Source organism: Melospiza georgiana, chromosome 1 (assembly GCF_028018845.1).
Source record: "Melospiza georgiana isolate bMelGeo1 chromosome 1, bMelGeo1.pri, whole genome shotgun sequence".
Taxonomy (NCBI): Eukaryota; Metazoa; Chordata; class Aves; order Passeriformes; family Passerellidae; genus Melospiza; species Melospiza georgiana.
This window is the reverse complement of record NC_080430.1, coordinates 27926718-27952055: the sequence shown is the minus strand read 5'-3', so window position 1 is coordinate 27952055 and position 25338 is coordinate 27926718. Positions and strand designations below refer to the sequence as shown.

The following is a 25338-nucleotide window of genomic DNA, read 5'->3' as shown; positions in this document are numbered from 1 at the left end:
ACCGAATCTAATTTATTAGTTAGACTGAAGGAGAAAGAGAGGTTATCAAAATGCATTAACTTTTCTTTCTAATTTTGGCCCAAATTTTGGTCAAATTTCACATAGATCTTGTAGTATTAAACATAGTCTATTTGGCATTCAGCATTACTTCCAAGGAATAAAGAACAATCTTTAATGCTGACACAAGAAAGTATGAAAGGACAGAGATAAGACAAGGTTTTAAACTGTAAATATATACATCCAGTATCATCAGAGTGTCTTTGCTAAACAATACATGTCAAAACCTATGCTCAGTCATTCTTTTGTGATGCTGAAAGAAATTAATTTAAATTCATGGGAACAAGATGGTCATAAGATGCCCAGACACAGCTGTTTTCTTTTACTGTTATCTCAGGAAAAGAATTTTGAGTAATCCTGCATGAAATTCATCCTAAGTGCTCAGTGATGAAAACATTTTTTAATAACCTGAAATAAAACTTTTCTGTCCTATGGTTGAATTGTTTTGTTGTAAAAACAAAATATAAGAGATTGCATTTATACATCACTTAGTGTCTAAACACAGCATTTGGAAAGCATTTTGGCATATTTAAAGATTGATTGTTACCTGTGATATGAAAAAACTGCTACTGCTAAAAGCTTCCCAATGAAAGATCTTTGTTATTTTTCTGAGTAAAATTCCCTGAACTACTGTGATGATAAGTTTTTTATCATGGTGAAGGCTAGAGATGAAGCATGGAATTCCTCAGAGCACTTTCTCTATTACCTGAAGCAAGACTGTCTCAGGGGTGTGATTGGCCCTTAATTTTAACTGTCTCACTTGGGCGATTCCCTAGTTAAATAAAGGTTAAAATGTATGAACAGAAGTTACTTACTCTTTTTCTTTTTTAATTAGAAACTATTCACTGCAAATTCAATGGGCAAACTATGTTTACTTATATCCATTTTCTACACCAAATAGGTATATTATGTTGAGTGTCATGCATGCTCATTGTGCATGTAAAAATTACTCTAAAAATCAATAGTATGTCATAAAAATTAATTTCAACATACCATTATGCAAATGTTGGAATATTATGCTTCTTATTAATTTATTTCAAGAGATTGGTAAATTAGAGACAGTAATCTTAAAGTTTTACACGGTGTTGCTTCATTATGTGGAGCAACACGGTGGAAAACTGTGCCAAAGGAGGCAACATTGAAAACCAGAATAGAATAAGGATTTTTCATTTCATTTTCCCCTTAAAAAAAGTGAGAATTGGATGCTTTTTCCAAAATTGTAAAGATCATCTGCTTAGAAAATCTGAATGGAAAGACATACACACATGTCTACAAGATTGACTGCACTTTAACAGCCTGGTGTTTACTTTCACATTCCATAAGTGGTTATTGATCTCATCTTTCAGACAGATATTTTGTCATATACTGTATCTATTTAATTTGAGAGTCTTTCCATCAAAAGTGGTGGCAAAATTAATGATGTGACTTCCCACAGGAAAAAAAAAAAACTGAATGGAAGGAGAGTGCTTTAAGTTAAGGAATTTTATGTTTCCTTAATCAACCAAACTAATGTGGCAGACTTCTAGCAGATATTCTCTGTTTACTGTAATATTTTGTCAAGTCCTGTATTATGAAAGAGAATGAAAATCTTGCTTTCAATTAAATAGTACATTTTCAGTTTGAGTGCTGTGCCTTACTCTGGCACCTTGTAGAATTTTCCCATTACTTGTACTATTCAAAAGAATAAAGTATGGAAGGGGAAGGATGATTTCAGTTATTGATTTTTAAAGAACAGAAGAGTCTTCTTTCACATGTGTCTCTATAGATTAATAACACTTTAAAAACTAAATTGTCTTGTGCAGTTTTTACAACTACATATGTACATGATCTATACATATTTATCGACACATATATAGTAAATGCAAAGCATATATATAGCTGAAACAAAGCCTTTCTTGAGCTAAAGTTGCTGCTGCACAAATCTTACTGCTGAGTGTGCACTTGATGGTCCTTAAAGAAAAAACTTTTTGCCAAAATTTTAGCTGTGTTTCAGGTTAAAGCTTAAAAATAATCTTTTAAATATTAATTACCAGGCCTTTGAAGTTATAGTATCATATAGCTTACATATACCAAGTGCGAAGGTGTTTATGCCGCTTTGTGTTAAGTTTCTTAAAAGAAGAAGTAATGAGATACCAGGACACCAATTTATGTAGAATCCAAAGTGAAAAATTACTATGCTGGTATAATTTACCCCTCAAAGGAAACGACTGGGTCTGAGAGGGTGCTGCAATATCTACAGTCTCCATGTCTCCACATAATGGGATTTGACTTTGTTCATGCAAAGAGTAAACTGACTTCCATTCAACTTTTTTCAAGGCAGGCAGTTTTCCATCACGTCATCCGATTAAAATTATGAAATACAACCTTTCTGACTAAAGGATGGTTCTGTCCACTTAGAGCTAAGGATCACGACCAGTGACATATGAGAAATATTTTGTTTTGACAGCTTCAAGGCCAGTAGACCGTAAACTGTGTACAGGACCTCTTCCCAGCACCTCCCAGCTGTGCCACGTTCCCTGTCCTACAGAGTGTGAGACCTCAGCATGGTCAGCCTGGGGACCATGCACCTATGAAAGCTGTGATGACCCTCAGGCCAAGAAGGGTATGTAACAATTCAGCAGAGCCTTTTAATGGTGATATTTACTATTCCTAAGTAAGTCACTAGGTTATGCAAGCACACGAAATTTTGTGCCAAGAAGTGTATATCTAGTGCCTCTGGGTATCAAAATAAAGTTATTGAATTAGGACTACATTTGACATCACTGTTACACCAAAGGTAGCAAAAATGCAACCTGTTTACTAGGCTCTCAAGATCAGTTTGGGTTTTTGCAGGTCAATTCCAGTTTCAACCTTTCCTCTTAGATTGAAAGGGATACAGTTTGTGTGTTCAAATCACAACTTTGGCACTGTCACAAAAGGAGGACAGAAACCTTCTTTGAGGTATGTAGTGTACAAGGCAGATATTTACAGTTCAGTAATAGCTTAGGAATTCACCATTAGACCGTAAATCATGATCTGGCAAAGAGATGGCACCATTCACTGTTGATACGTGATGCTGTTTTACTTATGACATATGTGTTGGTTTCAAATTCAGCATGTTTTACAACTTATTGCCATGCAGAACAGATTGTAGTAACCTGATATCAAAATAGAAAAGCAAGAATATAGTGACAGGGACCTCATGTTATAAGTCTATGGGCTTCTGGCTGCAAATGAGAAAAACTGGCCTAGTCATTGCTGCAAAGTGATTATGTGATAAAATTGGGAATACAGACTTGGTTTCTTGGTTGAAAACAGTTGTAAGAAAGGGCAGCCACATATGTCCACTGGAAGGAGGAACTGTGATTACTGTGTTTGCTTAGCTGGATATTTCTGGCATGCTGCTAGCTACACTTCTGTCTGGGCAGCAGTAATAAAAGTTTTACAAAGCTGTTCATCGGAACTCTGACCCAACCTCGATCAGTTCAAGAAGGAAAAAGCAGTTCAGTTCTGCAAATCTATCAGATTAAGTCTCGTCTGAGTACAGCTGTCAAATAGTCTGTTATTTCTCTTGCTGTTCCATCACTGAAAGATTTGCTATGTTTTCAGGGGTAAAGTTTAGGTTTGTGAGACTGATTTGGACATCTGTCTAATAGAAGGACATTAGGATGCACTTTGTGCAAGCCTTTATTGCTGCACACATGAGCAGGGATCTTTTCTCAACTGCCAATGTTTTTCTCTTATCTGGAAATTCTTACATTTTATTTTATAATTGCATTGACAGTTCTTCTGAGAGAATTATGTGAAAATTGTGCAGGCACTCCCACTTTTAGCAACATGTCTGTCTACATATTTCCAGATCATTTGCATCCTTTGTTGCTTTGTAGGTATAGGAGTTCTTTATTTTTGAAATTGTATCAGCCTTTTGTGTCAGGCTTGCTAAACCTTTTGCACATAATTTAGCTGAAGACTTCAATTTAGAAAAAAGGAGAACAAACAGCAACTGAAGATAAATGGAACAGTATTTTTAAAGTAAATACTTACTATAATTGAATTAAGAGGCATATCTTCAAAGAATCAGTTCTTGCACATGTGTGCAAAAACTCTCCTGTTCAGTTTGTGTCTTGGTAGAAATGACAGACTATATTATATTTAGTATTTTATAAAAAATATCTGTATATTACTAGCTTGCCTGACTACTGATATAAAACAAAAGAGATTGTGAAAAGATGTGAAAAGACAAACTATTTCTTGAATCCATTTAGTATGGTTAGGTTTTTCTGACTGCATTTAGTCTGTTTTTTTTCAATGAGCCATCCTGAAAGGAGAGAGTGGATTGCTTTTTGTTGCTGGCATTGGCCCAGTAGATGACACAGTGCATAAATGTCCATCAGTTTGTCCATTCCAAAATGAGTTTAGGTAATCTTAAGGAAATTTCTAGATGCTTGCAACGAAATATTACTGAAAATGTAGTCACAGGTTTATTTTGAGTTTATTTTCCTGCTTTTGTTTTTCTCAGAAGTTGTCTTTTTATTATTCTGTTTTATTTTGGAGGATTGGAGAGGGAACGAGTGTTTGTAAGCTGATTTCAATTGATAGTCCATTTCTGTTGGAACATACGTGAGAAGAAAACAAACAATTTATTTGAGAAAATGGTGACCCAACAATGTAGTCAAGATTTATAAAATGAGATGGATCTTGCAAGAGTGATGCTCAGGAAATGATCCTGTCTCCTTGCTGGAGTCTGCATGACTGTGATAAACAGGGGTTTAAGGCAAAGCTTCCTGAGCCTGAGGAGGCTCAAAACATTGAAACTTGTGAAATTTTATCTCTAGTCCTTCTTTATTGAGTTCTTCTACCCAATTATCTGAAGTGCATTGTTCTGCTGAGTGTCTGTGGTATGTTTTACAGAGAAGACAAACAGAACTGTTCACTCAGGTGTAGACAGATAAAAAGTGTTTCACTTCACTTTTTAGAGTTGAATTGTTATTTTCATGGGCATTTCAGGCTTTAAACTAAGGAAACGTCGCATCACCAATGAGCCTACAGGAGGAACGGGAAACTGTCCTCACCTTTTGGAAGCCATTCCATGTGAAGAGCCCTCTTGCTATGACTGGAGAATCACGGGGCTGGAGGAATGCATTCCTGACAATGAAAAGCCGTGTGGCCCTGGCACACAGGTTCCTGTCGTCGTCTGCGTCAACAGCGATGGTAAGATGGATGCTTTTCCCTACAGCCCACGCCAGCTAGAGGGAAGACGCTAAAAAGGGGTCCAAAAGGGTATCAGTTGTTGTTCTCAGCTTTCTTGATCCTGAAAACCAAGCTGTCTGGAATAGATATAAATGTCCATTAATACTGGAGAGGAAGAGTAAGACCTCTAGCTGCTCTCGGACCAAGCTCCTTCACTGTGTATGGTTTCAAAGCTTCACAAAATGACTTAGAGAAAATTAAATAGAAAACAGCTATTGTTTGCCAGTGGATCAGATTCATGCCTGCAGTGGCTTGACTGAATTCCCTGATGTAATCCCACTAACAAAGCTGATCCTCTGAGCCTAGGAACAAATAAAATGTGAGCAAAGTAAGATGCATTGCAGTAAGTGTAGCTGGAAGAAAAATAATAATATGTTTATTAAAAAGGATGGTTTGATGAGCGTTACAGAGTTGGGTTGACAGTCCAAGCTGTCTTACTTCTTCAAAAGGTCAAAAAAAATACAACCACTATTCAATTATCTTCTGTGAGACAAAACAGATCTTGCATGACACACTCATAAAAGCCAATTTTGAAAGCTGCTTACAGAATACTTTAATCTACTGAAGGTTCATGAATTACTGTTGAGAGAATAGTCTTTATTCATTAACAATATTATAGTCTAGAGCAGCAGATAAATTAAAATAATTGTATTGACTGCAGTGTAGTATGGTAAGCAGCTTCTTAGTTCCAACAGAGAATTAAGTAAGAGGACACCTCTGATGAGTGTTAACAGATGCAAAAAATATTTTGAAATTACATCAGTCAGAAGTAATAAGAACTGATTATAGAGATATTTAAATCTTGAGCTTTCCTGCTGAAGACTTTAGATTGTAATTGAGTTTTGGGGATTAAATTGAAATGCTTAGTTATAATGTTATTTTTCTGCATACACCTAAGAGAACTAGTAACCATCTTTACAGCTCAGAAAGAGATTAGCCTAGAATTACAATATTCAATCTACCATATTCTATGTCCTTAACTCAAAAAATTTCCCTTTGCAATTTGATAATTTCTTGGCAACAATACTGAAACTATTTGCAGGGGTTTTTGTATACATATTCAGATGAAAAATGGCCTTTTCCTTGAAAATCAAGGTGTTTCCTAAATAATTGTGAAGATACTTTAAAATCTGTAAAACAAAAAGACTATGTTTTGCTTTACTAGATTATGGTTAGTTTGGCTTGCCTTTATTTTGAGGAATTGTGTTTTCTCACACATCTAACATAATTTCTTTCTAAATTGTAATTTAGTAATTTATAATGACTATAACTTATTGCATATTTGGAGCAATCGATTGATCCATTAAAAAAACTTTGAGATTTTTATGTATATGATATTTTCTATTGAAGCTTACAGGATTTGCTCTTGGCACTTCATGGGCTTTGGTTTTGGCCAAATGTGACTTTGAAGACTTGTGTTTAACTTTATTACTCCCAGTATCAATTTTTTGTCTCTTTCTGAATTATATTTTGCTGTAAATATATGGCCTTCTACATTGCCTATATCAGTAATCTGCCTCAGAAAGAGTGAGAAGTCAGGATTTGGCCTGTCAGTCTTTAAGATTGAAGAGCTGTGCGCTTAGCTTCAAAGAAAGGAGAAAACAAATTGCAATGATGCCTTGTTTTGTAAAGATCTGATGATCCAGCTGTCCAGTCACAAAAATATGTGTTCAATTACATTTGAGAAGATGCAAAAGCAATGGAGAGTAATGTAATGAACTGCTCCAGGCCTTTTGAAATTCCTTCTTTGAAATTCCTTTCTTAGTAAACAATCTTCTGTGTACTTCACCAGTAATACCAAGTGTCTTCTGCTTCACTCTCCCCTGAGAGGTATTAGTATGATGCAGTAGAAGCAAACAAAGACCCACTCACCTCAGCAATCTCCCCCCAAAACTGACTCTGCTCAAGCATCTTATTACTTTGCCTCCCACAGCACCAACCCACTGGAAATCCTGTAGACAACTCTTAAATACTTTCTAAACACCACCACCTCTTCCCAGATAATTCCCATCTAGTGTTTTGGCCTCCTACCCTGGCAATCAAGAAAATCTCTATGGTGTCCTTCAACCAAAGTTGTAGGCATCTAGATTCTGCTCTGCAAAATACAAGAGAGAAACACTTTGCAGTCAGGCAAGTCTTGCTTCAAGCCCCACAGCTTCAGGCTAGTTCCACTAAAATAAAGTTTAGAGAACGCTACTCTTCACTGTTGAAACATTATGGTTTAAATTATTCATCGTAAGGAATTTGTGATAGTCATTGCTCTTTGAGCACATCTTGGGGAAGACTGCACTGACTGTCAGTTAAATACTGTACCTTTATTAACAGGGCACATAATTTCTATAATAATCATGTATTCCTAAATTTTTGATCTTAGTAGCACACAGGGGATTTAATTTCAGTTTTACAGATAAAAGGGACCACAAAAGAAAACAGTACTGAAATCATTAACTATTGCATAAGATTGCTGTTCCTCAAACTAAACTTTGCTTGACAATGTTATCTTCCATCTCTTTAAGTGATCATCTTATTATTATTATCAGGTATTAAGCCAACCTTAAATCTTTAAGTGCTTGGATAGGAAAGGTTGAAATGAAGGAACTGAAATGTATCCAAAAAAAGAGCATATTGTGCCCTTGCCTTCTGCTTTATAAAATGAAAAAGGCTGATATTTCAGACTAAGCACTGTGCCCTAGATGGATAAAGCTCCGTAGCTTTAATGTAAAATAAACCCAACACTGATTTGTAGCTTCTCTTTCTGTGCACCATTGCATCATATCATATCATCTCATATGTATCTTAAGCATGATTAATTGGGATAATATGTCTTGACCTGGATGTTTGGCTTCTCAGATAGAACCAAGCAGCAATGTTTGTGAAGTTGTTTCATATAATTGGAATTAGCTTTTCTCTTCATTTTGGTGTTTAGATAAGAGTCATTACAGCCTCTGAGACAACAGCAAACAATAAGTTATCCTCCTATCTCATTGCTGGAGGCCTGTGATTGTCACTCTTTCCACAGTGGATGGCAGTAATCAGAATTTTCATTCATGCTGAAAAAACATGACATTCCCCAGGTTGTCATTGCAGAGGCTATAATTAACTTTGATGTATTTTATTATATAAATGGAACTTCAGTCTTCTACTGTGGAAAGAACATTTTCTGAATAAATATTCTTAGTAAATCTTCCAGGAAAATTTACAAAGGAGTTTTTTAGGTGAAAAAAAACTGGAAGCTTCCAGACACAATATAAAGTGTTCAGAATTCCTTTGTTGTATACATAATTTTAATAATTAGACATCAGTTGCTTATGTTCCATTCTACAGATTAACTTTTGGTAAGGATAGAAGGCCTTTTAAAAAATAAATTGATATTAATATTTTTGTTTCATATGTAACATATGCAAGGCATACACACGCATTCATGCACACCCACACCTATGTACACACTATCTATTATTAAGTGTATTAACACAGTTCACACACAGAAGAGTAATTTTAGAACAGATTAATTTGTTCTATTTCTCTGTAGCTATGACAGTCTGTGAAGAATACAGTTTCAAAAATATCTCTGCATTATTTAAAGTCCATAGTGGGAAAGCTGGCTGCTTCTCCACTTTGTTAACAGACATATTTGTGATACGCATATATAATAAGGAAATATAATTTCTGACATAAAATTCTGCAATATTTATTACTGATTAAATTCTTTAAAATGCTTGTTCACTTTGTTTTTTTCGCTTTTCCTTTGGGCTGAAGGCTGTAGCTCAGGTACTGGCATTGGCTGGAGTGTCCTGATCCTCAAACAGTCATCTCAAATGACTTGCTCATTTTCTAAGAATTTAGATAATAATAAATAATAGAATTTAGATAATAGCTAAATATTAGAATTTAGATAATAGATAAAGATAATTATTTGGTTTACGGCCTTTATAGCATATTGGGCTGTCTACTGCTGCATGTGTTACTCCAGACAAAACAGATCTCACTTTTGAAGTGCAGATTTCTTCCAGATCTTGTTGGAGTCACTAATTGTTGGTTACAGTAGCTCTACAGGGGACAGACAGGAGTGGACTCGTTGCCATCTTCTGCCTCACAGCTGAGAGTCACTTGCCTTGGACGAGGAAGCCATGGCAACATCAAGGCTCTTTGTGTATATGCAAATTCCTACAACTCCATGAAGTAGCAGAATTGCTGCTGGAGTTGTGTAGGCAGAGGTGGATGCTGATGCAGCTGAGTGCCACAAGGTCCTTTCTGGCACCTGTATGGAGGTGGGTGACACAGGTCTGGTTTTTCTGAGACTGACGCCACTGGCATCAATGTTTTCTGATTCAAATGTGAGGATTTTACCAGTTCTCCAATACTGGAGGCAAAGCAGTAGTGCTGGTATCAATTAAAAGACATAGAAGGTAGATTGGTCTGTTTGATTTAGAGACATAACAAACCAAATAGTTTAGCCACTTTGTCAAGAGCTGAAAACACTATACTGACCAAAATGGAACAGAGGACATTTCTGTCCTTTATCTGTGTTTATTCTCAGCTAGTGAGACTAACAAAAGACACCATACTTCAGCAATAAAACATCCTATGTTTCATTTGCCTTCCTGTTTTTCTCAACAGTTAGAGAAGCTGAAATACCTCTTCTCTTATTTTTGTTAAATTTTACTTTAAAGTAAATCTTACAAATTTTTTTCATCTAATTTAAATTTTCTTCTATAGTTTCCTGATCAATATCTCAATTTCCTTCCTTAATTTTTTGGTTGTGGCTTTATATCATCTTACCATAAGCAGGTAATGAAATATGTCAAATAAGTTTCAGGAAAAGCTGAAGTTTCGCTGGTGCAACAATTTTTATTTAAATTATTTTAGCTGGTTTCAGAATTGGGTCTTTCTGTATATTTATGGTTTGAATCAAATGCTGAGTAGTCTTCTGGTCGTCATTTATTTTCATGATGGGAAACAATAAAAGATTCAATGGACCTGAGCAGAGGTATTTTGTAGGTGTCCCCACGTGTAAAGAATCTATTTTTCTGGCATTTTTATTGTGCAGCTTTTATGCATTTGACGAAAAAACCATCAGACTGGTTGGATTTTATTATGATTATTTAGAAAAGAAAAATACCACTTTGTGTCACTTTATGACTTAGTTCTTTATAAAGAATGAAGAGCCAGATTCAAGTTCAAATTACATTGAATTATTCAGTTATGCCTGTAAGAAAACCCAGATCAAAATCTGGTCAACGCTCAGCCGTCAATTAGCAGAAAAATACAGTCGCTAATGACAGTTCCTTTGAGCTCATAGTGCCTTTTGCTTACAGGAACTTGGTTATGTTGGCATTAGTCATCATTTCCCAATTTTGTTTCCAAGCTAATATCATAATAGCATTGTTTTAAACTGTTCTTTGCTGCTGACAGCTTTTTGGATGTCCATCTGAGGCATTTAAATCAAATCTAAAATGTATACTCTGTTCCTCACTGTAAGTACATAGGCTATGAAACTTACACCAAAGCTTTTCCTTCCTTTCCTTTAATTTTTCTGGTAACATAAGGAACTACTGAATATGTTTCTTAGATGCTTGGTATATTTACAAATTTCTTAGTGAAACAAAAATTTCAATAAAATAAATTGAATTTAAAGGACTTTAAAACTGACACTCTCAGGCCATTATATTTCACACCATTGGATTTTTAAGGCATTTATTTTAAAAAAAATGTTTGATTTAATATAAAGGAAAATAAGGAAAAACAAGAGTACAGTATACTGCTTAAACTATCTCTGAAGTCTCAGAATAGTTTGATAATTGATAACTCTTCTGTCAATAAAAAGTCACATTTAATTGATGACACCAATTCCTTTTTATCTCTCATCTTGATATTAGGAAAGTGACATGTCACTACTGAGTTTCATAAAAAAATGGATGTTTTTAGTATTTGTGTAACAGGTAGTAATTTAATTATATGGAAAGAATAAAATACATAACTTTTTATATCCCTGTCTTTAATAGTTTGCCTGTAGTTTGATGTGATGATTTCAGTTTAAGGGATAAATAAAACAAAACCATTGTTCCATCTGCATAGTCAAATAAACATTGGCACTTAGTGCATCAGGCCCTTGTTTCCAATTTGTCATAGATGTTTGAAGATGGAGGTGCACATGGTATGGACAATGTGTAATGAAACATTAATGTCTACAAATAATATAATTAAGGTAAAAACAGGTGGGCCAACCTAATTACCAAAATCTTTCTCTAGTGTAATAGATCATAATGTGGTTGTCTGGTCAGACAATTTTGATGTATTTTGACCAGTTTACTTCTAAAATGTAATGCTGCATTATTGTAAGAATTTTGGACTTCTAAGAGTAGAAGCTGCTGGAGTGGGAAGTGCAAATATTTTTTAAATGTATCCAAGAGAGTGCAGTGTTTTATATTATCTATATTATTAGTATCTTTATTTTGTTTTTGATGGCACACCAGTAGGATACTGCAAGAACTGCATGTTACTAAATTAGAGGGGAGGGATTTTGATGCATGCATTTTGATTTGTGTAATATTCAGCAATGCAGGAACCCAATTCTGATTAGACTCCAAGGTTCATCATGGTTAGAATACAGAGAGGGATAATAGTGGATATACTTCATAACAATTAGAATTTCTTTAGGAAGGTCAGTTTAATGAGGTACAGTTTTTCCATTTATTGCTTCAAATTAGGCTATTATGAGGCAAGAAAGAAAAAGGAGGTTAAGGAGTTATGGATGGATTATGGAACAGGATTTCTAGAACTGTATTGAACTCCTTTGGTTTTGGGTTTGTGTGGCCTAGAAAATACCCAGAAAATATTTGAAATATTTTTACAAAACTTATTTAGAAGAGGCAATTTTGCATCTAATTCTGTTATATATAAAAATAATACTATATAGCTATACATTAAGTACCACTTTCTCAGAAGATTATATGACACAGTACTACTAGTTTTTATCTTTATGATAAAATGTTCTAAGACAGTATATTCTCTCACTAGGTTTGACAGGAGTCAGTTTTCCATCTGAGAAAATGTTGCACAGGCTTATTTATATTTTACAACAACTTGCATATTATGGTCCATTTTCTAGATAAATGTTGCCAAATTTCAAAGCTGTGAAACCACTGTGTTGATAAATGGTGAGGATAAAGGCCTCATCATGAGCTACTCATGTTGAGAGAGAATAAATGGGAATTTTACTCTTAGTACTTCCAGCCTAGAGCAGCTCATTGTCTGACCTTTCTCATAGATCATAATTTGTGTTGCGTACTGATTGAGGAAAAAATCACCCTTATCTGCGAAAAGATACTTGATTTTGCCAGACAACTGCTCCAGTGGTCACTTAGAGCCTTAAGATGATACTTGTCATTTCGCAATTCTTGCAACTCTTGTGCACAGCACAAGCAGCAGCTTCACTGGATACTTCAGAAACTTCGAAGTAAAACATGTGGAGACACAAGGATTACTGAAAATTAAGGTCAACAATAGATACCAGTCTCTTCAGTGTTCCCAGTGATCTCTTTCAGATATTGGAGTGCAGATAGTTTGTGACTATGTAGCCACAACCCCAGCAGAAGGAAATACAGATTTATACCTCGGACTTGGTGAAAGAAGGCAAGACAAGAGGAAGAACTGCAATGTTCTGGCCAAAAAATTGGGTTGAAAGCTGGGGAAAGATAGGATTTGACCCTGGTTTCCTCCAGGGCAATTTCCTGAGACCAAGTAAAGAACTCAAAGTTATAAAATGTCTCTACATGACAAGCATTAGGAATGGATTTGGTGAGGTATTTAATCTGCTAAGGGTCAGCCCATGGGAGGATTTGACAAGCAGCTGGAAAGAATTTGGGGGTATGGGTGAAAAGGACAGTGAGGTGACAGACTAAGAATAGTGTCTGGAGAAAATAAGGCTGGATAAGAAGTCAGAGAATGGGGAAGAAAAGAAAATTCATGACTTCTTGGGCTGGAATGCAATAAGTTTTAGTCTGTTTCTACTTTTTTCTCATGAGAACAGACACAGCAGCAGTTTCAAGCATCAGTGCAACACCCATGGCAGAAATACTATTTATCATTTGACTTCTATTTTAAACTAGAAAACTGAAAAGAAATATTACATCAAAATTTCATATTTTAATTTTCAAAAGAAAGCCTTCAAACATTAGGAAATTAAGTTTGTCCAGTCCTTATGTGAATACATCAGAAAGAAGAATTTAACTGTGCCAACCTGGCATTTTCTCCACAGAATCTGCCACTTATTTGTGTGACAGTTATATCTCCTTTGGTGATTAAGTGGGTATTTTGTAGTAATGAATGCAATATCTGTGAAACAACTAACCTTAGTTGTCCTATTCTTCAGGGTTTAATTTTGCTCTGCTTTTGTTCAGCATCAGCAAAATATAAATAATGCTGACCTGCCACATCTGCAGTGTTCTGAAAATAATGCTGTGCTGGTGGGCGTCTGATAGTCATGACAGAAAGATCTTAGCAAAAATGCCAATTCTCTTTTAATAACACTTTTAATTAGTGTGTGGTAAATAAAACATTGGATCATGACTTGAACAAAGAGAATAAAACTAAAAATACCAAATAGCTCCCCATTAAGGAGTTTCCAATCTGTGAACTGAAGGAGGAAGAGACCCAGTGGAAAAATAATAAGCATGTGATTATACAGTTAAAAAAACTGCATTATACAAAGGTACCTTTCATTTTGGCATTTACTCTTTGGTTTCTTGATGTAGTTTTGGGGGATTAACTTGTGGATTAAGTATGTAAATCTTGTCCTAGGAATTATCAGATGTTTGTTTCTAATTTTATTTAGACATCCTTTATTGGTACTGATACTATTTTATGAATAGTAAATTGCTGTATTCATGTTTTCCAGAGAAAAGATAATAGAAAGAAAATACATGAAATTTCTTGTTCTGGATGCCTCAGAATTGAGGTTTTTTATTTAAAGAGGGGAAGAAGAAGAATTACATAAGCTAGAAGCATCTTATACATTGTGGGAAGCTTCTAGAAAACCACCAGGGAAGGAGAACCTTATTTTCAGGGTACAATTTATTTCTGTGAGTAGGTGTCAATCTACAATGAAATTTCTCAGGCTTCTGTGACTTAGGACATTATCTTGCATAACTTATTAATAGAGTGAAGAAGTTTTAATGTCCCTAAACTTGCAGATGTACTCCTGGAGGTGGTTTTTTTTTGTTTATTTGTGACAATGCTATTATATTTCCTTCCACAGAGTAGGTTTATAGGATGTAGTGGCATTTACCTCTGGTTGTTTTCATGACAGCTCCTTCTCTGAATCCATACACGTAGAAGCTAGATAAAAGAAAAAAGTCAAAAGGATGGGTTAGTTTTAGTCTTCTTGGGAGAAAGACTAGGAAAATGTTTCCAAAAGAGAAGATTAATTCACAGTCTGAGCTCCCTAAAGACATGCTGTGCCTTCCACTCATAATGATGAGATATTCATTGCAAGATGGATAAAAAGGTGTTCTCCAAAGACTGCATTTTATCTGCCAGTAGTAGGACACAGACAAAAGCATCCATGAAATTAATTTAAAAACCATTTCTCAGAAATGTGTAAACATGACAGTGGCAGTGATCTCTCTTACACCTCTTGGGTCCTATGTTTTAACTGTGATTGAATTGAGCTGTCAGATTATATAGAGGGTGACAACTCTTTACTAGCTGCAGCTGGATGAATAATGCAAGGAAAATGTTTGCAATCATCTTTTGCCATATAAAATAATTTTTCTTATTCTCTTAAACCCCCTTTTGAGCTACATGTGTCTTTGTGTGGCAGGAGGTGTGACAATGTATATGAAGGCACAGTTGTAAACTTGCTGCAAATTCACAGTATGGTAGTGAAATATTAGATAATTGACCAACTGAAAAATTCACTTAATATTCTGTCAGGTGCAGGCCATTAATCATTCACTTCATCTGTGAGGTAAGATTTTGCATTATAGAAAAGAATATCATTACTCTGTTGGTGGCCAAATTCTAGGAAAATACTGCACTGCTGAAGTATTTATAAACCCATTTACGATGCAACTTTTTGTAGTTTTTTAGCTTAAATGTATAACTTTATTAACCAAAGATAATGTTTGTGCTGAAAATGGGAAGCTTGAAGTCAGTGAAAGTATTGTGTCTTGAAAAACCAGGCCATTTAAGGTAGCTGCTGAAAATATGCAGACTGGTAACTCAGTGTAGGGAATCATTGGAATGATTGTGGTGAGCACTGTCATTTTACTGACATTATGGAACTGTCACATTGTTTTCGTGCTACTGCTTTTCTTGCCTATTATTTCCTTTTTATGCTTCTATTCCTAACTCATATCCCTAAAAGTTAGTCTAGTTCAGATCAGCACATCAGAAATATCTTTTCTAATCAAACTGGTTTGAAGTCATTGACATTCCAGTGCCCTTCCCAAACTTGTTCTCCAGGTTATTTTGACATTACTGAATGGGAGGGGGAAATGTGTAAAATAGCACTTACAATAAAATACCTGTGAAAAGGCTTTTACCTGTGAAATACCTTTTAAAAGGCTATAGCAGTCTATGTGTCCATATACGATGAAATTAAAAATTTGCTGAGAATACTCAGCAGTGAAAAAGTAGTACAGTAATTTTCAGTGCTTAATAAAACATGGGGTTTTTAAATAATCAAAAGGACACATTTCAATAAATGCATGTTGCATTTTCAAATCCATGTATTTTAAATCCTACTGTTACCAGTATTCAGATAACACCATCACTATTTCTAAAGCCCATGAAAAGACTTTTCTTGACTTTTAAACACAGTAGACCTTCTTTAACATTTTAAATGCAAATGGAGGAAGTTTTGTTAATCTTTTTTCTGGAAGTCATACTTGAACATATATTTTTCACTATATGAATCGTGGCTTGATTGAGAAAAGTTAATGAGAAAAAACTGATCTTGGAACTACCTAGCTAGTCTTGGAACTAGCTGTATCTTTTCAAGGTGGCTTGGTGCTTTTGACAAGTGTTTTTAGAAATGCAATGTGAATTTTCAAGTGATCTCATCCTCAAGGTTCTCACTGTCCTCTTTTTTCCTTTTAGCTCTGTCAGCACTTTTCCCCTCCTTTCCCCTTCCTGCTAAAATGGCCTATTGGTTTGACATATTGATCCCAGTTGGTCCCATGACTAATATTGATTTTATTCTCAATGGGACCGTAGCCTGTCATCAAACTTATTTTTTCTTTCATATCAAGATGACATTTGATTGGCTTATTTGACACTAGAAGGCAACTCTGCTTGGTTATGATCAATACACTTGTATTCTCTGTTCTTTATCATTCTCAGTAAGACTACATTAGCAAATGAACCATGAAAATGTTTCAACTACCTGTCAAGCAGTAGGAAAATTTTACTCCTGTTGTTAGGCAGTGTTTGGGTACTCTGCTGGAGTCTTTATTAGAATTATTGAACTTCTGTCCCTGTGGTACAAGTCTACTATAGCATCAAGTTAAAAGACCAGGAGATTTTCAGCTAAAGGCATATCATGTTTCAGTTTTTGTTTACTTTGCTTATATGCATGAAGGCACTTTCCAAAGTTGATCCACATTAACTGCAAAAATAATTACTTAAACTATATTAAATGTGTCTGTAAATCTTCTTATTTGAAGTTAAAGTGTTCCTAATTTTATTTGTCAAGAATTTTCTCTTTCTGACTAAGATAGCCATATAAAATGTTAATACAGTTTAACTAATCTCCTTCAAAGTCTCAGTTTAATTAATTTGGATTAATTCTTCAGTATCCCTGTTTAGGTCAGGCTTTTTCACAGATACTGACTTTAGTAGTTCATTTACAGCCTATTTCATGCTGTTGAATATTCAGTGCTATCAGAAGTAGTGAAGAATCAAAGAAGTATCATCTGTAGGAAGAGTTTTCCATTAGTCTTTGATTCATATAATACAAAATATGTGCTGAGTACCTTACTCAGGTTGTGTCAGAGATAAAAAGGTCTGTGTTACTTTTTAAACCATATTTAGTGCTACAAGACACCCTCAGTGTGCCTTTGTGTGTGTAGTGAAGGAACTTGCCTCATCTGTGTATCTATTTTTTTTTTAATTTTTTTTTTTTTTTTTTTAGCTGAGACCTTGGTAGCCAAGTGATTGTTGTATGCTTGGGAGAGCTGATACTGTGGCTTCTGTCACCTCCATCACTTAGAAATATAGAGAGAATTGGAAAAATATTTTTCAATACTTTCTGAGCAAACTCATGTTTTCAACCTGAATAAATCTAGCAAAATATGGTTAAAATTTAGAAAGGGCATAAAGGAATATGAAGTGACATTTCAAAGTGGCTACCAGAAATCTTAAGATGGCAAAAAGAGAACAGTTACTTTTCAGTTTTCTCACTCTCATTGAGTAAAGAAGTCAAGCCCAAATAAGTTTTTCCTTTCATGGAAAAAAAGTTCCATTGGTTTTGATTTTGGTTTCTTGGGGTTTTCTTCTTCAATTTTCTGTATATTTCTATTTTAGCATAGTTATGGGATATTATTTTTTCATACTGCTGTTTGATCTGGCCAAATGTCCCTGCATTTTAAATAAAAATATATTATTTGGGTAAAGAAATACTATTTCTTTCCCTGGTTTTATCTGGCAAATTTAGACTCTGTCTACATGACTGTAATCCTGATGGATGACTTTAATATAAATGAAGGTACATATGTTCTGTCATTACCAGACATGAAAATGGGATTACTGGAAACATTAATATTTTATCTGAAGGTGTTAGTTCATTATATTTAACCATTATTTTTAAGTTACTGCCAAAGAATATGCAAAGATATTTTCCATCTGAAGCAATTATAGCAGGAAATATCCATCTTAAATATATGTTCTTAATTTTTGTGTCAGAGTTTTCCCTTTATTATTACCATTATTTCAAGGTATAGGGTGTTATTTTGTTTCTGGTTATTCTTGTAACTGCTCTGTATATGGTTCATGGTGGATTATTGTATTATTTACCTGATGTATTAACGAATACTGACCTGAATTTTTTTATCAACTATTCACTTTTCTTGATATTTGCGTGATTGAAAATTTGGATGAATTTAAGGACAGAGAAGAAACCTTGTAACCAGCACTGTCTTACCTCTGGAGCAGAATGGCTTTCACTCTGTTCAGCTCTCCTATAAACCACTTGCAGAGTGTTACCTGCTTCTGCCTTTTGCCTACACAGTTGGTGATATGCTGTGTTGTAGGAAAGGTTAGCAAACACAATGCTACCCTGTAAGCTGTGACTGAGCTCATTTACTGTTTGGTTCCAGAGAAGGAGCTGAAGTGTTCAGGTACTATTTTTGAAATTATATTTCTGCATGAATGTGGGAGTTCCTGAAGCCAGTGTCATCCCACTCATCAGAATTATTTTTCCCATAAGGTGAATAAAGAAGAAATTTGCATATAGCCATTAACAAGAAGTTATTGCTTGTAAAATGTGGTGTTTCATCTCATTAAGGAATAGAAAATAATTAAAAGATCATTATTTTTTCCTTGAGTGTGTTACCATGCTGTTATCTTTGATTGTCAAAACACTGGATATGGTGGGTTTCTAAGATCCAGCTATTTTCATTTTGTATATTATTACTTCTTATCATTGATAGTAATTTGTCATTGCAAATGTTTGCTTTAAAAAAGTCAAAATCATATTTTAAAATTTAGTGTTTAATTTTAAAAGGTATATATATCTTCCAGTATTTGCATAGGCAAAGAACAGCAGTCAGTGGCCTTTTCTATAAGTCTCTGGTTTATCTGTGCAGAAAGTGTAAAAATGTAAATAAGATGATGATATCTGTGCTTGTACTCTCAATTTTCTTGTTTAAAAAAAAAAAAAGAAAAAACCAGAAGCATACATGTTTAGATTCACAATGGGTTTTTTGAGTAAGTGGCAGAAGTATCACATTTGCCATTTTTCTTTCAGTGAGGAATAGAGTGCATGATACTACACTGAAAGCAAAACCACAGAAAATTTGTACACACAAACCATCAAATCAAACAGTTTACAATCCTGCAATGTTTACATATCATTAAACAATTAGACCAACTTTCTGTCATTTTTGCATAATGAACAGATGTGAGTAACCAGTGTATTTGTCTTCATTGAAATCAGTGCCGTTTCTGCTTAGGCTTCTTAGAAGAAAATTACTTCAAGAATATTAACCATCAGCTAATTAAGATGTACTTAATTAAATGCAAATGCTACTTAGCAAAAGCGATTGAGAGAAAGGCATGTGATTAGGGAATTAACAACTGATTTAACACTTGGAGCTACCAGCTAGGCACCTAAGCATTAGAAAGGAATGTAAAAGCTTCACTTGATAATAATAGCACAAGGGAAAGGTACACAATCTTTTCGCATTTAGTTTGTTGAAAAACTTAATAGCAACAAAGTAGGATATATTGAGATCATAATCTGTCGTTTATGTTACAGTTTGATAATTAGAGAGGTTAAAAATTGTTCCAAGTGTTGAAAGTTTATCGATATTTTTTGACACTTGATTCAAGAACTGTAATGGAAAATAATTGCTGCTGTTTTGAAAGACATTGCCATTTTACTAACATTAAAAGGTTTTTTTGGAGCAGGTATGAATAAATACCATCAACGTGATATGAAGGATAATGGGATTAGTAAAACATTTAAAGTTTCCTATTGTCTATCAAAATATGTGCTATTTGCTAGTATTGAGCTGACTGAAGGGCAAAACTTGTTCTGTCAGTCAGATACTGCTGCAGTGCTGTTTTTTTTTCTTCCAAATACTCTTAAGATTGTTCAATTAAACAAAATGGTAAATGATCACTTTCATGTAAATATTATCATTTCTCCTTTCTATTTGATTAGGTTTTCAGAAATTCACTTCTAAATTCTCCCTGATGAAAAATCTGGGTCATGGTTTTGAAGTTGTGTATACATTTTAATTAGAGACACGTGCTCTAAGACAGTGTTCCTCAGAGAACTCCTCCTGTATAGGGAAAAACAAACAACAAAATAGAATTACCAGAAAAAAAAAAAAAAAAAAAGAAAAGAAAAAAAAAAGCCAGTTCTGGGTCCTTTTCCAAACATTTTAAAAAGAAAACATCACACTACTTCTGGAGCTTCTAGATTTGGAAGGAAAACACAATTTGCTGTCACCATTCACACTAGGCAGGCATGATTTTTCCTGTTGTGGTGAAGTTTGGTAAGGTATTAGTGATTTGACAGAAATGCAGAAGTATTAGAAATTAAAACAATAATTTCAGTTTATCCTGATGATTGATTACTGTCTGCTCATTTGCAGATGTAAGGTGTCCTGGCATGTGAAAATGTATAAGAATTTGATAACTTAGATAGCTTTTCTGTAATGTGAAGAATTTCCATTTTGCATGGATGTGTTGACCAGGTTATTACTAGAGAAAATCTAGTGTAGAATTTCACATTTGGATAAGTTTGTACAGTTTCCTACTTAATGATTTTCTCAAATTTTTTAAAAATTGTCTTTAGAGTCATTACAGTTAAACTCATTAACATTGCTTCTCTACTCTTACAGTGTAGTCATAACATTCCTGTAACATTGAGGCAAGTGGATTATGGACTGATGATTTTTAGTGGAGAAGGATATGGTTTACTAACTGTGACTATGGTTGGAGTTAGTGCCAGTTGAAAGAAGGACTGAGCACAGAGCACAGATCTGATTTTAGTAAGTTTTGAATATGGATAGGCATACTTTGTTCTTGGTGGTGGACAGAGTCCACACAGGATTTTTGGCTCCTCAGCCAGTCTGACACATTTTGAGGTTGACAAGAGGGTCAGTCTAAGGACAGGTATAGGCCCTCATGTGAAAGGAATGCATTTGGGAGACTGCATAGGAGTTCAAGACAAAGAACATTCTCCGCCATTTCAGCCTTTACAACTCATACTAGAGGCAGTTCAATACTTTCCTGTTGATTATTTTTCTGCACAGGAAAGGAAGGAAACAGTCAGTGGCAAACAACACAGCTCACAGATTTTGCTATTGTGTGAAGTAATACTGCATTTTTCTCCTGCAGCCTCCATGCTTAGGGACATTACTGAAGGCAGTTAAATAATGACAAAGCCTCCTTCACCCACGATCACCTTAAAAGTTGAGCTCTGGATTGCTTTTCCAAACATTTCAGCTGCCCAGCAGTTTTCCAATGGATGACACATCATGTACAAGATACCGATAAAATAGACTTTTTTTATTTCAAGTTGAAGATATAATACTAAATTTGAATATATTGAAACAAGCAATAAGTAATATGAAGTTTGCAGTTCAATTTTAGCATTTGGGCTCAGTTGCTGCCATTACTTCTTTTATGAACTTTGAAATACTACTGTAAACTTTGTTTTATCAATGTGTGATATTCCTGTCATTTACTGATTACACAGGCATGTTAAAAATAATGTTAGCCATTGAAGTTCAAAAAATTCTCTTGATTTAATTCTTTTTTATTTTATTTTATTTTTGTATTATTTCTTATTTAATTCTTATTTTTATTTTATTGTCAAAATTTACTTAGTTTATATCAGGCTACAGGTTCCTTTCAGAAACTATAGCTGCTTTCCTTGTTTAGAACTGAGACCAGGCTCATTGACTTATTACATAGGGCTCCAGCAGCAACTTTATTTTATGCTGATTTTTTTTAAAGTTGTTCTCTATGCCTCATTGATTCTTGCAGTGATTTTACTGTTCATTTTAAGGCTTAAAAACATTTTTCTCTCTCTTAAGTGCTTGCCATCCCATTTCCTACAGGTCAGAATTTGACAGCAATTTTTTACTGTGCACTGAAGCATGCACCATGTTAAAAGATGCACAATAAGCAAGAGGGTTTCTTTAACATGTCTCTCTAGTGATTCCAGCTCTAGGAATGCTTCCCATTGGAACTTAAAGCATTTTACAAGAAACTTAAATACTAGATACATTTTACAGATGAGTAGACAAAAACACAAAGGGCTGACATGATTCAACTGCATTAACCACACAACGTGGTCTAGCTCAACTTTTAGCATTCAGACTAAATTTTACAGATACAGTACCTGCTTTGTGAATGTAATAAAACAAGAATGGCGATATGAATACTGATATTATTAATCAGTTTCTCCTGAATGCTATTCACAGTCTACCTCTCTGATCTATAAAAATTTGCCTATTCTGTAGTCTGGGATTTTTTTTTTTTTTGTTGGCTTGGTGTTTTTTGGATGTTTTTGTTTGTTTGTTTTAAAACAGCTAAACGGTTTTATAGTTCAATAGTGGCTCTCACATGGGCATATATATCAGGAAGTCTTTGAGCCAAGAAGTTGGCCAAGAGGAGGTCTTAATGTAGTAACTTGTTTTGCTGATTGTTCAGATGGATCCAGCATAATTATTTGATAAAGAGATGTGTATTCAAAAGACTATCCCATCAGCACTCCTCACTGATGTAAATCTGTAAAAAAAAAAAATATCCCAGGAAAGGTTTAAACAACTTTTGATATTTTAAGTTTCTGAAAAAAAACCCTCTTTTGCCTCCTGCCATTTTTATATGCTGTCATTTCCTTAAATGCTATTTGGAGAATTTAGTCAAAATTGTGTGTCTCTTGCCTAAGAGAGAAATACAATTCAACAACATAGGCATTGTCTGCAAATATGGAATATTGCTAGATTCCATTGCTAGATTTTAATGAACAAGTCAACTGATAAGTGGTGAAGATTTCTCTTGACAGAAATGTCATATTTTGTTTTCATGTCTCTGCTTTTTACTTTTTTGTCATTCTGTTGTTCAGAGTATAAGTAACCCAGGGCAGATGCCTTTCAGTAAATTTTTTGAGTTCTGTCTTCAGTACTTATGCAACATAAATTTATATCCGTAATGTTAAAATGAAATCATAGAATCATTGAGTGGTTTGGGTTAGAAGGGACCTTAAAGGTCATCTAGTTCCAACCTCTCTGACATGGGCAGGGACACCTTCCACTAAAAGAGGTTGTTCACAGCTCCCTTTAACCTGGGATGAGGCATCCACCATGTCTACACACAACTTATCCAGTGCCTCTCCTCCTTTGTAGTAAAGAATGTTTTCTTTAATCTTCTCTCTTTTAGTTTAAAGCCTTTCCCCCTTGTCCTGTCATTACATAGGGCATGCTTTTTCAAAAAGCCCCTTTTCATCTTTCTTGTCAGCCTTTTTCAGGCACTAGAAGGCTGCTGTAATGTCTCATTGAATTCTCTTCTCCAGGCTGAGCAACTTCAATTTTCTCATTCCTCATGGGAGACATATTCCAGTCCTCTGCTCACCTTCATGGCCCTTCTCTGGACCAGCTTCAACACTCAGATTTTCAAATGGGACTTTTTCTAAGTAGTCTTTACACTGGCATTGTTCCCAGCTTATGGTTGAGTGGTTCCTGGTGGTTGACTACACTACACCCTTTAAAGAGGAAGGCAAAAAAGGTCAAGTTGTTCATAAAATCATTACTGAAATGTCAGAAACAATTTAGTATAAGTAAAATATTTCCCTGAAGATAAGAAGTACCCATTATAAGATATTTCTTCCAACTACATTTCTATGCTATTGAATTCATCAGATAAGAATTGGACACATGACAAAAACGAAATGTCAATATGTAAGATAGATATCTCTAGAATGTTTTCTCTGTAAAAGCAAACAAAAAATAGGGCCTTTGATATTGGGGGAGAGTGAAGACTTGGTTTCATTTGAGATATAAACAGACTGAAACTAGGTCAAAAAATTTTTTGTTGTGGCACCAAATTAAGCTTGAGTTTAAATTGAAAAAAAAAAGTTAAAAGACAGTAAGTGATAAATAAGTTCAGTATAGTTTTGTTTGTTTATACTGTGACACACTATTGTAATAGTAGCATTTATTGCAAAGTGTGCATGTGTCCTAGCAGTTTACCTTATTGAGTCTTATCTAGCAATGGAACAATTTAAGAGTAGGTTTCACCTCTTTGCTAGATTTTCTTCCTGTCTGAAAAAGAAGTTTAGTCCTCTCCTCCATCTCTTGTCCTTGAGCCCAAACAAATGCCCTTCTGATGAAGCAGAAAGGAATCCCTCCTGCACTGGTGTCAGGGTGTGATGACCTGCAATATAACAAAGGGAACAGTTGATGCAAAGACTGAGTCCAGTGAGGGAAGCAGAACTTGGCATGGGAGAACCACAAAGCCTTTGGCAGGGCTCAAATTTGTATTTTAATATGGGAAAATACAGCCGTTGAGACTGACTTGATCTCAAAGGTCTTTATAATTCAGATGACTATGACTACTTTAGGCTATTTTAAAAACATGAGCTGCAGAATTTTCCTGGGTTTTCAGAACCAGGGAAGATTGATGTTTGTACTTCTGTTGTGCCTAAATATTCTGTATGACTAAAATATTTGGCACTGTTCAAAAGGATCTAATATTGAATGGATGGCCTTCATCTGTAACTCTTTCACAAAGAATTTGGTTAACACTTCTGGATCTCGTGGTCTGATTTAGTACTAAAACACCTCCTGGTTTCAGGAACTCAGTTTAAGAGATTCTTATTTAAAAGACTGTAAACTTTGAATGACAAAAATGTAGTTTATGTAGTTTCTGTTTTGATTAGTATTTGAATAAATTAATTATTATACGTCTCTTGGGCAATAAAGTCTAATTTGGGACTCGATAAAGCAGAGTTTTTACATATCTAGCTTCATTTATAATGTGCTCAGTTCTTACTGAATTAGCTTTCAGAATCCATTGTGGTAGTTACTAACAGTAACTGATGCCTTTATGATTCAATTACAGGGTATTTGATCAATATATCTAACAAATATTTTGTTGTATTGAAGACTAACATTCATTTGCAATTATTGATAAGACATTATTTTGTTGACACTGGCTATTAAAACAAAGGGGTTGACGTGATGGGTCTTAGAAAGTGCATAATGTAGACAGCTCAGGATTATGTAAAATTCAAGAGTGCTTCAATAGATGAATCATAACAGAAGGTTTTATACCCTAGTACAGCAGAGATCATGTAGCACAAAGGCATTGAGATGC

At 34.7% G+C, this 25338-nt stretch overlaps 1 protein-coding gene across 1 annotated transcript in view; it reads left to right on the top strand.

The window, feature by feature from the left end:
* The window catches only part of THSD7A (thrombospondin type 1 domain containing 7A), a 266483-nt gene that overhangs the window by 171183 nt on the left and 69962 nt on the right, over positions 1 to 25338 (top strand). Inside the window, exons 7-8 of the mRNA XM_058019397.1 lie at positions 2504 to 2659; positions 5044 to 5247. Of these exons, the coding sequence (XP_057875380.1) occupies positions 2504 to 2659; positions 5044 to 5247 (360 nt within the window). The remainder of the gene's footprint in view (positions 1 to 2503; positions 2660 to 5043; positions 5248 to 25338) is intronic.